Source organism: Alligator mississippiensis, chromosome 2, assembly GCF_030867095.1.
Source record: "Alligator mississippiensis isolate rAllMis1 chromosome 2, rAllMis1, whole genome shotgun sequence".
NCBI classification, from domain to species: Eukaryota; Metazoa; Chordata; order Crocodylia; family Alligatoridae; genus Alligator; species Alligator mississippiensis.
This window is the reverse complement of record NC_081825.1, coordinates 89378226-89395460: the sequence shown is the minus strand read 5'-3', so window position 1 is coordinate 89395460 and position 17235 is coordinate 89378226. Positions and strand designations below refer to the sequence as shown.

The following is a 17235-nucleotide window of genomic DNA, read 5'->3' as shown; positions in this document are numbered from 1 at the left end:
CATATAGCTAGTAAATGGTGGATTTTTCCAGAACCTTTTAAAATATTGATGTAGAAGATTACTTTTAAACTAAAATGCCATGGGAGCTGGCAGATTAAAAAACAACATAAGGAGACATGAGGAAAAGTAGAATGAATTTGTCATAGTTAATTGTGGCAAATGTTGTAAGATTTATGTAAATAGCTGGCTGCTTTTTTTCCCCCCAAAGTAGCAGGAAACTTCTCTTTTGTTCAGTTAAAATGAATGTCTCCAATTAAGCTGCCATTTCTTTCTGAGTTACTAGTCTACATCCAGCAACCAATGTATTTTGTGATAGTGGTAATCCTCTTCATTTGTAGGCCTCCTTAATAGAACATATTTAAGACTTTATCACTGAAATGCAGACATTGCATGTGTAGAACATAACAGCTGTTAACGGCACACAACTCTATGCCTATTTTTGCTGCAAATAAACAATCTGCAGCTGATTTAAACTACAAGTTTAGGTATAGCAAGGCAGAATATAATTATCCTATTGGAGTTTGGCCGAGGTTCAAAAACTAAATATCTAAATAGTACCATAACATTTTAAATCTACACCTGATGAGATACTCACATCCCACAGAGTGGATGATCCTTCAAGTAAAGCTCTCTATCACTATGCTAAGACCCTTGTCTCAAAAGAAACTCAAAAGGCTAACTACAGAAACTGACAATATTACATAGATTTTTCTGTGGAGGTCTCTCAGCTAAGCACTTGTATGATGCTTCTTAGCTTTTACTATTTTTTTTAGCAGGCAAGATCACAGCTGAGATAGCATTATTGTACACCATCCGAACTAATTATAAACTTGCACATATTCTTTTTAAAATTACAACCAGCATTAAACATTTTTGAAGGGATGTATAACTGTTTGTAAATGACAAGCATACTTGTATTTTGTGTAGGAAGGAACATTTACCAGACATTTGTAAAGGTGGGGGTTTTTTTCGACTCATGAACTCTCTTGTACCATATGTCCACATTTTAAAAATAATTTGTTTGCAGCAGATATAATTAGCGGCATTAAAGTACATTTTTCTGAGCTGAATTTACCTATTTATGTGGGAGGCTTAATTGGTGATCACATGTAAATTGACACTTATATGAAACTGAGAAGCCTGTTGAAAAAATGCACCCAAAGGCAGATGGTGGCACTCTGGACAATGTGCAAGTGTTAGAAGGTACAAGCATCAGATTTCTGAGTAGAATCTCTACTTGTTGTAAAAGAAAAGCTTAAAAACACTTTCACATTTTACTTATGATTTAGGTACTCAATACGAGATGTGTATATAATATTTCAACTGTTTACAGTGAAACCTAGATTCTTTGCAGGGTTAAACTTCCTTACTCTCCAAGAAGAAAAGGGTTTTCAAACTACTTGGTGGTTTATACAGCTGCACCAAACAGCTGTGAGGGACCAAGGCATTGATAGCTGTTTACCATGTCTCTTATTTCAGTGCAGTGGGTGCTACTTCTCCACCAGCTGTGCAGAACTGCGGCTCTGCTTCAGGTCATCAAAGCAGCAGCACCCTTTGATGAAAAAGGGTCAATAAGCCTCAGAGCAGTTCTTTACTTTGTAAATATTGTAAGCAGGTTGAGCATCATTTCTGCATGCAAAAATCTGGTTTCTACTGTATCTAAATAAAATAAATTGTCAGAAAGGCAGCCCTGGGCCTTTTAAAAGGGAGGAGGAACACTTACAAGAAAGTTAATACCATTTCTTGCTTTTGATGGAGTTAATTTACTTCTCTGATACTGCTAAGTTAACCCTGCCTCAGCCATGTCTCTGGAAACACAAAAATAGAGTATTTTTTTCAATAGTTCAGGTGCTACAAATAGCAAGAGAAGCATTTTGAGAGCAATTTTCAGGAAGGAGGATTCCATCTTGCCTCCATGTCTTTCAAATTAGATCATTTGGATGCATTTTTTTTCCCTTTCAGTAGACTAGCAGAGCTTTCAAGGGCATTATATAAACCTTTTCAGCAAAATATATATCATCATTTGTTTTCCAGGTAGCTTTTCATTACTTTCTCAATTAAGATTATGTGAAAAGAAACTATACATTTTCTCCAATCTACAGCCAGGAGCAGCCTAAAGGTTTAGCTGTGGAAGAAAATAAAAAGAGTTTTACTGGGGGCTAAGTTGGACCTATTTTGCAGAAGGCTCTTGCTAAAGTAACTTAGCACATTATAAGGTGTGCATGGTTTGAGGAGTGGATCAAAACTGATGACTATCTTGGATATCCACAAGGTGACATATTGGACTCAATGAAGTTAATGAGAGTTTCATCATTAACATCAATGGAGTTAGAACTCCATCCCAAATGAAAGAAAGCTGGAAACACTTTAAAATCAACAACGACTGTGGTTTGAAGTGATAAGTTACAGATGTAAATGATCATGATTCCATTACAGTTAATCAAGCTGTGTAAGAGAGAATTTGGCCTAGTATATCATATGAAATGTAAAGCCTTTAATTAAAAAGCTTAAGGGTCTATCAGCTATCAATTTTTTAATACTTAAAAAGGCACTGTTATAAGGCTGCCAACTGTGGTATTTATACTCACAAAAGGCAGCAGTGTGTATGTACACACATATGTATAATGCTCACAGTTTCTTACATGCACCCTTTTCTGTTGGTGACAATAACTCAACATCTTAGAGATGAAAAGAATAATAGAAAACAGGGGTGGAAAGAATCCCAGGGTCATCCAAGTCCCAAGGCAGGATGACATAAGATTTTCTATGAAGTAGCAGAAGTGGAGCATCCTAGTTTTGCACACCTTATCATTCACTATCTGCAGTACAAGACAGATGAGCCTCCTCTCCCCTGCCTTCAGATAAAACAACATTACATTCTCCTTGGGTTATTAAAAGAAGATGAAGTTTTGGCTGTATTGTAACATTCACTGAACTCCAGAGTTTTTAAAATGTACGGGGTTTATTCTCCTTTTGTCAAGCATTATCTACATACAGAACATCCACATGGTGTTGGTTACAGAAGGAAAAAAAAGCATAAGAGACAAATTACTGTAAAAACTGAGTAACAGACAACTTACATGGTTCTTGTTTACAATGAGAAAACTTGTTAGAAGGGAAAACAGATCCAGTAACTAGAAATGTATGCAGATTTTAATTTTAATTAAATCTACCTGCCAGGAAGTTATTTATTTTCAAGCTAAAGAGAGATCTACTGTATCACACAGCGCAGGATGCTAAATACACACAAGATTACAATGCTAGAAAATTTCAGGTTTCTAAGCAATTTTACACAATCTAAACTGAAGTAAAATTGTATTTAAAAAAGATTTTTTTTTTCTGATTGCCTTAGTAAATGGAGGTCAGTTTGAGAGCCCATAGCATTGTTTAGCAAAATAAAATTATCTCCAAATATTTCTGACATTACCACAAGTCTGGATAGTTTTTTTTTCTGCTGGCTTCAATTAGTCACATCCCTGTATTTTTTTTTCCGATTTTACTATCTGTTATTGTTCTAAATTCTTATCCCATTTAGATGTGTAAGCAATGTCCACAATTAGAGAAAGAGGTTTTTAAAAAATTAAAAAATAATACAGAAGGAGAGTTTGTTTTACAAGTGTAATCCAATTGGGCGAGTAGAATGAACAACTTATTGAGCTACTCAAAAAGATTCAGGAAGTATAGGTAAATGCCATAACTCATAAGCAAAAATTCTATCCCCAGGTTGTAATCTTAAATCCAGTTCTCTGCGTTCTATAGCTAGTTCTTTAAAACGAATACCTGTTCATTTTTTTTTTCAAATAAGTTTTCTTGCCAGTGAAGCTTCATGTTTGACAAAAATGTATTTTATTTTAAGCAGATCACATGATGTTTCTCTTTAGTAGAACTGAAACTCCCTCTTGATGCAACCCTATGAAATCTGAAAAAGCCTAACACCTATTGCTGCAAAGAAAAAAAAAAAAAGATAAAACTTCTGCAAGCAAGTGACAGCATCTGAACTAAAACTCACAATAAAAATAAACTTCTCAAACTGTAGTGATCAAAAAGCAATACAGAAGACATTGCAAATATAATTTTCCCTTTTTTCCTTAATATGTTCCACAACCTGATTGAGACTAAAACGTGAGATACTAAATGCTTCTTTTCTGTGACAAGCAATCCTGTAGCCACAATGGGAATAAAGTATACAATTTTTACTCTTCCACTTCCTTGTGAGACATTCCCTTCAAGGCACAAAAAGATTAAACAGTGGACAGGACAGGACAGAACATTTCAGTTTAAGAAGTCTAAAGTTGCACAACACCTCTTATTTCATATTCAAAGCAAACCAAATCAAAATTAGAGTGATTTTTTTTTAATGTGCAATGGATCATACCGAGACATTTGATATTCCCTGAAGATTTGATTTTTTTTTTACTTCTTTAAACTATTCTATTCTATTTTTTTTTTTTATAATGAGATTTTAAGAATTGGCCTATTAAGATATTAAGCATAATTTTCTATACTGAATCCAATCAATTAATGCAATCTTAGCTGGTCATTAGTAGTAGATATTTTTGCTGAGAAATTCCACTTTTAGTATCTTTAGTATCTTTTATGTTAAAGTGTATACCAACTTGTATCTTAGCCAAAACAATGACAAATATAGAAGGGTCTAATCATTTCAAAGGAAAACTGGAAATTTAAAGAATGGTGTTAAGTGCAATGTACTGTAAAACTATTTTGTTCCATTATTATCTAGCATGGTTCCTTATGCTTCTCCAACCCAAATTACTGTGTTGCCTCTCTCAACTTCAGTGATTTCACAATTTAACTTGTTGAGCCGTCCATCCAGGATAAAGAGGGATTTCTTGGAAGGTGTCATAAGGTATTGGCCAAAGAGACCGCTGTCCTTGATAAGCCGGTTCTTACTGTTCCAAGGCCATTCTTCTGCCCCAATAGGCTCCTTAAGGCTCTTCACCATCTTAACTTTGCCAGAGGAGAGCTCTACAAACAACACATCCGTTTGCAAGCTGGAGCTACAATAGACATTGTACTGATGGGCTTCAGTAAACGATGGCTGAAAAGCCACATCAGATATGTGCAAGTTAGTGTGAATGTCAAATGCATCCTGGATTTCTCCTCTAATTGTAATGGACTGGACCTTCATGAGACCTTTTACATCATCAATGCTGACAAGGTAGTGCCCATCTGGAGAGATATATGGGGTGCCTGTCACATCACCATTATATCCAATCACACTGTCAGTAACACTATCCACTATAAGCTGTGGTAGAATAGCCCCAGTGGTATCAGGCTTGCAGCAGATAAAATAATATCCTCCAAGATGTGTATAAGCCAGAGACTGAGGAATGCAATTATAATCCTTTAAACTAATTGTCTTGATATATGACATAGTTTCAAGATCAATTTTCTGGAGTACAGTCTCATCTTTATGAAGAATAAATCCGAACCTAAAAGGAAAAAGTACAAATATCAAAGAAAGTTCATAGCTTAATTGTATGCATTACATACAAATATACAAAATCTATACAGACAAAGTGGATGAGTTAAAATATATAGCAACATGTTCCTGAATATCTGGGCTTCAGATGTTTCCAAAACTGTTCATATGTTTTATTGACCTTCTGGCAATTATAAATCAGAATGTGTTTTAAAAAAAAAAAAAGTAAAACCATGTACTGTATCTAGTAAATTGGAGAATATATTTTATTTTTCACCTAGGGAAAAAGATAAACATTAATCTGGCTGTCTCAAAATATACTGAGATGGTGTATATTCAATTACAAAATCAGATAACTTTTACTAAACCCAGAATGGATAAAAGACTTGAATATCAATATGTAGAACATCCCACATATTCACTTCATTTAGTTTGCATATTTTTTTAAGAACATCCAATTAATCCAGTGCTCACTGCTATTCAGATAATCACATCAATTCTTCCCATTTTAATTCAGCTGAAGTGAGTATCATAAAAGGGTTGAGTTTTTTGCTTTCCAACTACAAAGACCTCATTTGTTAAAAATTTAAATAACCTTTTTATGCACTTCCATAAATCAAGCGTCCCAGATTTCCCATTATCCCATATCGTCCCCCTATCTAATCACCAGGCTACAAGTTAGGTATTATACCAGTGCCTCTCCAGCCCTCCTCTTGAAACTGCTTCACTATCTTACCTTCAATATCCTACATGAACAAACCTTCAAATATATAATTTTTTTTTAATAAAAGAATGAATGCTGATTTTTTTCCAAATGTAAGTTTTCTCTGTTGGAATGGAAAGTTTTAACTTTAGTTTAGATAGCAGGTGCAAAAAGCATATATACATAATCTTTTTTCATTTGGACCACTTGACTCAAAGCCAAAAATCTTATTGGGAACTAAAAAATCTTCTTTTTCTCTTCTGTAGCATCAATAAGGATATAGGTGGAAAAAATCTGGTCTGCTCCTCCGAAACACTTAAAGACAGGGAGTCAGATTGTCTAGGTACCTGAAAACATAAATAGCTGCCTCATAGGATTTTCAAAAACATCTCAACAAGTTAGATACATTGGAAAATTCTACCTGTATATTTAGGAGCCTAAACGCCTTTGACAATCTGGGTCCCCACGGCCAGAAATAATCCATCAATTTAATAAGTACATTTTATATTTTCCTTGCTTTCTAAATCAATTAATTTTACAAGCAAAACATGTTTTGATGAGCATTTTAAATGCATCTAGCACATTAATAGTACCTTTATTGAACCAATAAAAAATATTTTAAAATGTTGCTGTTGTACATTTTAATTGAATTATAATTTCCATCCAAACACAGCTTGACACAACTCACAAGGAAAATGATCATCTAGTAAATAAGAAATGCATCATCCATCTTTTTTCTAACATAATAAAAATTAAGAACCTGAATAAATATATGGTAAGTTGTGTAATTGCTTAAAAAGATCTGCATACATATAATGTACTATCCTGATTACCAAAACAAAGTTGCAAATTTAGTACAAAGGCCATAATTGGTTGCAAAGCAACATGTTTTAATGTTTATACCAACCAATTTGAATGAACTTCCCTGTAAGAGAATATAACGTACAAATGCAAAACAAGATTAATATCAATTACTTAAATAAAGATTTCCTGCTAGCTGATTAAAATCGGTGATTTAAATCAATCCACCCAGCTTCTGAGTGCTTGATTGAGCGAATTTAATGGTCAATTAATGCAAGGTTTTTGCATTTAATTGCCATTGATTTTAAAAGAGAAAAATATAAGTTGTTAATCTTAGCTCCTGCGGTCCTCAGTGAGAGCTGTATGTTTCTTGAATTACACAATCAAATTTTGATTATCTTATCTTTGGTTAACCAGAACCTTTGATTATAAAAGGATGCATTTATTTCCTGAGATTTGCCTACAGATCAGTAACTCCAAAGTATGTCCTGAACTGTAGGGAACTCTAGCCCTTAAATGCTATTCATATCCTCAGTACAAGAGTAATCAGTAGGAACTGTTTACAGGGTCAACGGACTCTTAACAAAGCAACCATCTGCTTTGGCTTCTACCATTTCCTCTAGCAGGCCAGTCAGAGCTAGTCAGTCTGAGCTTGCAAAAAAAGTCAGTTTAATGGGCATTCAAAACCAGCTCCTTGCACCAGAGTTCTAGTTTTGAACCCTAACCATCTCCATTCCACATCATGCTATAGTGCAGGAGATGGCAAACTATGGCCTGCAGGTTGCATCTGACCCATGGAGCCTTGGTTGAGGAAACATCTGGCAGCGGGTGGCTCTCCCTGTGTTGTGCTGAACTCAGAAGCAGCAACAATGGGTCATAAATCCTTGCTCATCTGACCCAAGCTGGGTCATTCCAGCTCCCCTCCCTTGCTGTAACATTTTGATTGTTCCTGCTGTAGCCCATGAGGAAAATGGTCTAGTGCTTCTCCCCCCTAAAAGAGAGAAAGGAAAAGGATGCTATACCTAGCATGGTTCTGTTCTCAGGGATTGGATAAGATTTCTAAACTTTGTTTACAGGTTCTTGGTTGGAAACTAATAGGGTTGGGAACTTCCAAGTTGCAGGACCCTCATATTCTGGTGCTAAGTTTGTTGTTCTTATAAAATTCAACTCTAAAGAGATACTTAATTTATTATTTCCTTCTGTTGCAACAGCTGATCTTATAAATTCTTTTGATCAGCTACATTCTCAAAGACTTAGGCCACACATTTACACTGAATCCTATTTTTAAAGTATGTAGGTAAGAGTTAAATAGATTTTTCTACTGAAATTGCTACTTCTTTCTCATTTGAAAATGTCTTTAGCTTTGTTATTTCAAAACTCTTTTTTCAATGCCTAAGCTATTCATTCAGTCCTGTTTAACCAAAGCTTTAAGTCTAGTTGTTCATAAGATGAAAAAAAAACACACATTTTTTAAAGCAGGAAAATATTTATCTACTCTCTTGTTACTCTAAAATGAATGAGGAGATTTTTTCTTAAGAAAACATTTTAAAAAAATCACCTTCAGGCCTAGACTAACATGACAAATTTCAGCCCAGCAGGTAATGTTTTGGAAATAAGTACACAGACAGAACAGAGATAGCTTTTCAAGAAGAAGAAGAATACTTCTTACACATATAGCAATTTTCATACAAAGATCTCAAAGCACTTTGCAAACACTATTGAAACTGAAGCACAAAGAGACTGAGTCACTTGCTGAGAGCCATAAAGATGGAAGCACAGGTCCTCTACAAAGACCATACCACAATCTCTCAAATGTTAACAAAGATAATAAATGGGTAGTAAGGAAAACAATAAAAAAATGAAATTTAAAATGGACTATTTATACAACATTTGAGCAAAATGGTGTTTTTAAATATGAAAATGAATTTAGACAGGTTCTTAGAAAACAGTTGCCATGCAAAACAAGAAGTTGGCAGGTTTTCATCAAGTTCTTGGGGGAAGGAAAAGGACTCAAAGATGCACAATAAGTAACTTATTAGAAGTTTATCAAAATTACTGACATCATTACCCTTTTAATGAACTAGTGAAAAAGTCCCAATTTTTAAGGGCTATTAATTAAGTTACAATAACATTGAACTGAGCCATCAACCCAACAATATGGGTGAACAGGCATAACAAAAAGGAAATTCAGAAGGAGTAGTTACCAATCCTGTGCTTGGAAATAAAGGGACTTGATGAGCTGAATGTAGTCTGTTTATCTCCATGAGAGTGATGAGAGAAGAGCCTGGGGTGGTTGAACAGACCAGGTGAGCAATCTGCCTTTTATGTCTCTGTGAGGTATGTATTCAGACCCTTGGGTATTCAAATCAGACTCAGTATTTGAAACATCTGAGTGGTTAATCAAGCCCTGTCAGTTCATTAGACACTGAGAAGGATGTGAAACATCATACACTAGGAATAAATATTTCTAAATCAAGAGGCCCAGATAACTTGCACCCAAGAATCTACAAATACTCGCAGAGGATTTAATGTTTTATTACATCTTGGAATGCCAAGGACATTCCAGAAGTCTGGAAGAAGGCTGATGTGCCAATACTGAAAAGTGGCAACCAGGATGCCCAAGTAACAATAGGTTAGTTAGTATGACATCAATTCTTATAAAATAATTTAAAAACTAATATGAGAAACAATCGGTGAGAATTAAAGGACAGAAACATGATCTGTATAGTCAATGTGAACTGATGAAAAATAGGTTTATCACAGAAATGTCATTTCATTCTTTAATCAGATAACAAGCTTTGTAAATACAAGCAATCGAATAGATGTAAGATATACATGTGAGACATTTTAATATTGCACAATATTCTGAGTATCAATAAACCATTTTCACTCAACTTAGAACCAGCTTTCAGATTCTCAAATGAATAGTAGTCAACAGATACTGTCATAGAACTAGGATGTTTCAGGGACTTGTAGTAAATCCAGGGCCATACACCAAGCTCAAAAATGATCTAGGTGTAAATATAAAATCACTGCTGATAACAGTTGTGACAAAGATTGGCAAAGTATGATACAATGACAGTATGAAATAATGAAATAATAGTGTTCATACAAAGCATTCTGGTTCATTGTTAAGTAGGGCCTGTTGAAAAATAACCTTGAATATAGCTTCATACAATGCTTGAAGAAAGGAATACAAGTTCTATTGAGAAACATGGGACTAGAAAGGGGTGTGCAAGGCCAAGAAGTCCAGGCCCCTGAGTTTGCAGGCAACCACTTACTCAAACATTGTCCACCCCAACTCTTCACACATCACACAAAAAGCATATTATGAAAACAAAACTGGAGGAAAAAAGCTACTGAAACCCATGGTTAGAAAGCAGGGAAAACAAGGTCACTACTTCTCCAATGGTAGTGAGTTATTTGATTAGTATATGCTTTGAGGATCCCAGAAAGGCACAATGCCTTCCACTATAGAGGAAGGAAAAAGCCTCCATATGCCTTCCTGACCCTAAATTTAGTGACTGATTTAAACCTAAGCAAGAGTCAGATGCTTTAGCCAGATATTTGCAAGGTTTCTGAGGGTTAAGTTACATGTAATACTTAGACCATATTAAAGTTTGAATATGCTGTTAGCAGTTGCGTTTCTCGTTTGCACAGCTCTGACTTGCCACTGAAGGGCTGGCGAAGAGGGGTGTGGAAGGCTGCAAATTGCTTGTTTTATCTTCGTGGAGCAGACTGAAGTTACCCCTGCATAGCACAAGCTGTGTAACATGTTCCAAAGTTAACCATTTCCTGAAGTGGCACAGTTTTGAGATGCTCAGAGGGCACTTAGCATGAGTTAATGAGCTTTAATGTGCAGGCGCTTATGTTTTAAGTGCCCTTAGCATGGTCTAAATGTAATATATAATTTCACCCTGTGTACCAGCAAGAACACTATGACATCTGAATTAAAAGTCCCACCTTCAGCCGCAGCAATGTCTAATATTTTGAAGGAAGAAGGAAAGCATACACATACAATCCAATAAAACATTCATAAGGAAAAAGACAATCTTAGCAATATGGGCAGTCAGCAGGCAGCCTGAAGCATGGAATTACTAGACAGTGGACACCTCCCATATGTTAACAGAGTTAACTTTAACCCTAACATGGGCACAGCCAATTCCTGAATTCACATATCATATGCATTGATAAATATACCAAAACACCCCTCCATAAACTTATTGAGTTCCATCTTGAAGCAATTCAGGGTTTTTTTCTCCTTTGGTACGTGTTCAGAACATCCCAAAGCTTCATTTCTTCAACAGTTAGTAATCTATTGATTTCCAGTCTAGATTTGTTCATAACCAGTTGATGGCCATTTGATCTTGTACACATATTGTTCTTGAATTTAACTAGCATATTTCTCTCTCTAATGTTCACTATGCAAATATATTTATAAAAAAATAATCATATTCCAGTTTCAATCTTTGTTTCGCTATGCTATAGAATCCAAGCTTTTAAAACCTATGTAAATTTAGTCTGGCAAGTAGGGGAACGTATCCTGTACAACAGTGACCTCCAATAGGATTTCGGGGTCATAATGGACCTTGTAATGTGAGGTTCCAAGGCTGCCCTATGGCAAAATGGGCTTATGTGTTGCTTGGATGGATAAGGGTGGGTGTGTGCATAGGAATAAAGCCATGGTTTTACTTCTATATATGGTCTTGGTGGGATTGATATCAGAATTTTCATGCAGCTCTTGATCTGCCATTTAAAAAAAACAAACTGATTTTTTTTTTTTAGAGGAATCAGTAGAGCCACATAATGCTTTGAAAGCTAGAGAAAATGCCTTGCAGTGAGAGACTTAAAATACTTAGCAGTGATTAGCTTATCAGAAAGAAGGCTGAGAGGTGATTTGATTACAGTGTATAAGTATCTTCTTGGGGAAAAAATACTGGACACTTTTTAATCTAGCTGAGGTAGGCATAACAAGAACCAAGGGCTAGAAGCTGAAGCCAGACAAATTGCTATTAGTATTAAAGCACCAATTTTTAAGGAGGAGGAGGTTTTACTGACAATAGAAATGGTGACTTTTCCTTCTATTGGGGTCTTCAGTTAGAGACTGAAGACCTTTCCTGAATGAAAATACATGATTTTAAAAGAATGAATTTGTCTCATACCATTTCTGCTTTATATGTTTTATCATTTCTGTACACTGTGAATTTCATTGTGGATTTTAATTAACTTTTCTGAATGACCTTTCATACAACTGCACATGCATCTCAAATTAAATGTCCCCTCTAGTCTAAACAATTTATTTTCCTAGGGCACTGAATTTCACTGAGAGTTTTTGGATTATTTTTATAATGCTACATTATAAAATGTGATCAAAGAGGCCTAAAGTCTTATATGATATCTCTTTTGAGGAATAAAATGTAATATATCTTATGTTAATGTAAATATATAATTACACTTCAATATGCATTCATAAAATAAATTATATAATAAAATTCAATAAGAATAATGATGACTATAAATATATTTTTATCTTAAGAAAAACGTACCAGAGCTATAAAGTATTCTTATGTTAATCATCAGTAAATTGTAGATTATCTGAAATAGCCTTAGGTATCTTGGTAGATTGACAATAGAAAATGGAGCCCTTCCCCACAAGGTGGCTTATTTGAATATGTATCACAGATCAGGAGCAAATAAGTAATCTTTCCACGTGATGGTGTAATGACCTGGTGCAACCATCTATGAACAATTGTGAACTCTCTTCATAATGTTATGTGAAACTACAAGTATCTCTTTGATTGTAAGGATAGCCACATTCCTGTGGTCTATTTTTCTGCTCTTTAGGTCTAGAATTTCAAGTGATAGTAAAGAGTTAGCAATGGAGTGTCATTAAACGTTGGCTCTCCTTTTAAAAGGACTTTTGGACAAAGAGAGAGCTACTGCCCGAGTAAGTGTGGTTTTCAATTTGAAATTGAGCAGCGAAAATTAGGCAATGGGTCATCTGGTTGGGGGGTTTGAATACCAGATAAAGATGACTGGGAAATCCCTTAATGGAAGAAACTGGTGCAGGCCACATGAGCCAAAGGAAACTTAAGAATTTGCTGCCACCATATACTTTCTGGATAGTGGAATTCCCTTACATAGCTGTTCACTATCTGATATAAATACACTTAAATGTACAAGAGAGTTTTTGGGTTCTTTTTTTTTAATATAACTACTCATAAGTGTGCTATGAAATGATGCCTGTAGTTTATGTGCTCTAAGCCTGTTTTATAACTAAACCACCGGTAAAACAACTGATACATCAGAGCACCTTCAGTTTTCCCAGATGATTTATAAGTAGGAAGTAGTATGTTTACTACAAAATTTCTCTCATACAGATTGATATGCAGTGGTCTCCCACTGTTTGTTAATCCCCAATTAATATTTATGAGAGTTTGAGCCTTCATCTAGCATAAAATCTAGCACAGTATCTGGCGGTCTATGCAGTGTTTGCCAGAGCGCATTTTGGGAGCTCATGCAACTCAAGCCTGCAAAACATGAGAACTAAAACTTATATTTTCAGCCCTTTATTTCATGTTTAGTATAGGTGGGAAGCTGTACCCTGTAGGCATATTCATGTATGAAGAGTATTTATCACAGTTGCAAAAGCTGTAATTAATGGTTTCTTTTTCCATTTATTCCATATAAATGTCTAATAAATATCTCAGTTTCTGAAATTTAGACCAACTAAAATTAAAATTAAAATTAAATAACCATTTTAAAATGATTTTTAAAGTATATATAAGAATTAACAGTATGCTACAAATGACTCCTTTCATTGTCTTAAAAACAAATCTGACACAAGACTTGTTTACCTATGCCGTGTATTCCTTAAAACTTGACTGTTTCTATTATTGCTTGTTGCCTCCTGTAAGGGAAAGATTGATATTCAACATAAAGTACTAAAGAAATAGCTTTCCAGCTGAACTTCAGATGAAAGCTGAGGTGAAATATATCCTTTCTTAAATAGCAGTTACATTCATCGTTAGTAGAAAAATGCACAGAGAAGTACAAATGGGTACATTTATTATGACTGTAAAGCTAGAGCTGGAACAAGTTCCAAGTAGCTCAAAAAACTCAGGCATATTTGAAAAATGGATGTGCGTTCTTGAGCCCCAGATTTATGAATGTGAAAACCACTATGTAGGCAAAACCAGTGAACAGTAAAAGCCATTATCTGCAGAATGCTGAGGCATGCCTTCTTGCACAAACATGATCACCATATTCTGGTTATAAAAGACTTCCACTGTCATGTGTCCTATCATAGTCTCCGTAAAACTCCTGTACAAAAACTTTCATAGCCAGGACAAGCTACCTCTGACAGTCCAAATCTGTAGCTTTTTCATTCTTCCCCATTTGAACTGTTTTTATTTCATCAGCTATGTGAAATATTTTTCTCCATGGCCTCCAACCAATGAGCACCTGAATACTTCAAGTATGATCAAGTTTCCACATTCTATCACAAGAATTGCTATGATGAATAAAACTAACAACCTACCTAGTACAGTATTCTTTTACAGTGGTCATATCTGTCTTTTACTTACAAAGAAGATGCAAGAAATGCTAAAGTTAAGAGTTATGGAATAATGTATTCATAGGGAAAGCTTTAGCCATCCTTTAGTTTATCTCCCCAAGCATAAGTACTTAATTTACTTTTCTTTTGTTTGTTTGTTTTTGTTTTTTTTTGGGGGGGGGGTCTGGTAATCCTAGGGGCGGGGTGTTTTTTTACTCCTACAGTCTCTCATTATTCCTTTTACAGTACACTGTCAGCATTGCTCCTCCCTCCCCCCCCATTTCTTACCCTGCCTCCTTTTGTTTGTTCTGTTTCCTATTCTCACATTGTTCTTCCATTGTTTTAACTCCTGTGGCTTGTGAGATATATTGATGGTAAAAATAAATGACATTGTACTGTATAACCTCACATACTGCACAACAGAAGTCTTTTACTTATAAGAAAATGCTGTATGAATGCAGTATACATATTCTGCTTCCATAAAGGGATTTGTACAGATAGCTCCCTACCACTGCCTGAAACACTCACATAAGAAGAGATTCATCATTGTCTTACAGTGCATGAAATATTTTCCAAACTGATCTAACACTGTTGCCATGGCATAAACATAATTTGTATCTTTTAATATCAACTGTTGTGTATCTTTTTATAAGGCTCCATATGGCTTTGTCTTTGCCATTTGGACCATAAGGCCCTGAGTGACACATGTACAAAAGGAATGAAGATCTTCTCTTTTTGATGGGGCAAGGGAGAAGGGATTTGTGTTTGATTATTCTCTTTTCTGTCTTTATAAGAATTATTATTTCTACTCTCTCATTAAAAATAATTTGAAAGCAGTAGCACAATTTAAGCTCTGAGTGACTCTATAGACAAATAAAGATGTTGTTTTCTGAATATATGTTTTCCTCCAAACTAAATATGGCTAGTTTCTTCCACCTTTCCTCATGCAACTTGCATTTCAAGTACTTCCTCGTGTTTATTGTTTACTTCTGCATCTTCTCCAGTTTCTGAACAACCTTCTTAAAAATGCAGTGGCTAAACCTAGACACCAGTTTCCAGATGAGGTACTGTCACCTTCAGTTCATTGCATATAAAACTTCTTTTAATGCAAGCCAAAATGAGCCTGCAGTTTTTGCTGCAGTATTACACACTAACTCTAGCTATGTTTATATTCTGTCAAAAACCTCAGATCCTCTACTCATTGCTAATGCAAAGTCAGTTATTCCCTATTCCGTATTTGTTCATTTGGCTTTCTTTCCTGTGTGTAGTGCCTTCTATTTGTTTTTGTTGAATTTCAAATAGCAACAGCAGAGTTAATTGCGTAGTAGTAATGGTGCATGGTTTAGATGCGTATTTGAAGCCTTATATTAATTGTCCAAGCTAATGGAATATTTTCAATCCCAAATCTTTCCTATACCCAGAACAAAACACTATGTCCACAGTCCCATAGGAGAAGCAATTATCTTGCCTTCTGCTTTTGGAGATGGTGAGGAATTTGGCATTTTAAGTGAAATAGATATAGGATGTAGTGATCCTTTCCTGTGAACCCATGGGCCAGATTCTGTTCCACCTGTCAGGCATGTAAGTGGATTTAGGCCCTGATATCTAAGGGTATTCAACCTTGCTCGAATTCCTGAAAATCTATTAGAGCATCTGATTTTTTAACATACTGTCCTACCCATGAGACAGGGTATGCACAAGCGTTACATTTAGATCAACCTAACCAAGGTTAGATAAATTTAACTGGCCTGGTGTGCAGATGTTTGCAAGAGTTAGGTCACTCTAAAAATGCCCCCCCGCCTTCCCCCCTATTAGTTAGTTCACCTCACACTTGCACACATTCACAGCAAGGCCTTGGCTATGGGAAAGCCCAGATACTCACCACAGCCCTGCGGGGTGTGCTGTTCTTACCCATCCTGACTCTGATTGGGCCATGTTTAACCCAGACTACCTCTCCCAGATTAGACAGACCTCCACAGACCTGCCCCCAGAACCACCAGCCCACCTTAGACCTGCCAACCCCCTTCCCAGCTCCCCTGATCCTGCCAGCCCTTCCCCCCAGTTACTGACCTCTAGCTATCTGCAGCACTCCTGGCTTAGGTTTAGAAAGCTTAGACTCCCAACTCCCCTTACTACTTGCCCTCTAACCCAGAGCCAGGATATAGTCTAGGTGTGTCTTGGCTCCTAGCCATGCTGCTGCTCACCAGCCTTCTAGTGTCAAGTCAGAGCCATGCAATCAATTAACCCTTAATGTGTGGCTACTCACAGCATGCTCTAACATTAACACAGCTTAACACAGATTTAGTAGGTCCAAGAATAATGTGTAACTTTACCCTGGGTACATTTGAATGTGCATATTAGTGCGATGCAGTAAACACCAGTGCTTATCACACCTGAGTTTATTGCTCTCAGGCACATGTTTACAGGAGCCAGGTTGAAGCAGCCCCAGTTGGCAGGGGGCCTGGAAGGTCAGCCTGCCAGCCCAGGGCTGCTTTGACCCAGTTCAGGGGGATGACTGGGGCATGAGGGTGTTTCAGTGTGAGGCTAGCTGGCAGGCAGCCCCTACACCACAGGTAGGCAAAATGCAGCCCAGGGGCTGGATGCAGCCTGCCAGGCCATTCTATTGGGCCCATAGGGCTCCTAAAAAATTTAGAAAATTAATATTTATCTGCCCCTGGCTGCCTATCATGCGGCCCTCGATAGCTTGCCAAAACTCAGTAAGCGGCCCTCTGC

General features: G+C 36.2%; 1 protein-coding gene across 3 annotated transcripts in view; it reads right to left on the bottom strand.

Annotated features, from left to right (window-relative positions):
* Positions 1-2943: 2943 nt before the first annotated feature.
* FSTL5 (follistatin like 5) overlaps positions 2944-17235 on the bottom strand; it is a 627705-nt gene continuing 613413 nt past the window's right edge. For all 3 annotated transcript variants that reach the window (XM_019481445.2, XM_019481443.2, XM_019481444.2), the window contains one exon: positions 2944-5453. In XM_019481445.2, the coding sequence (XP_019336990.1) occupies positions 4751-5453 (703 nt within the window). In that variant the 3' untranslated portion in view covers positions 2944-4750. The remainder of the gene's footprint in view (positions 5454-17235) is intronic.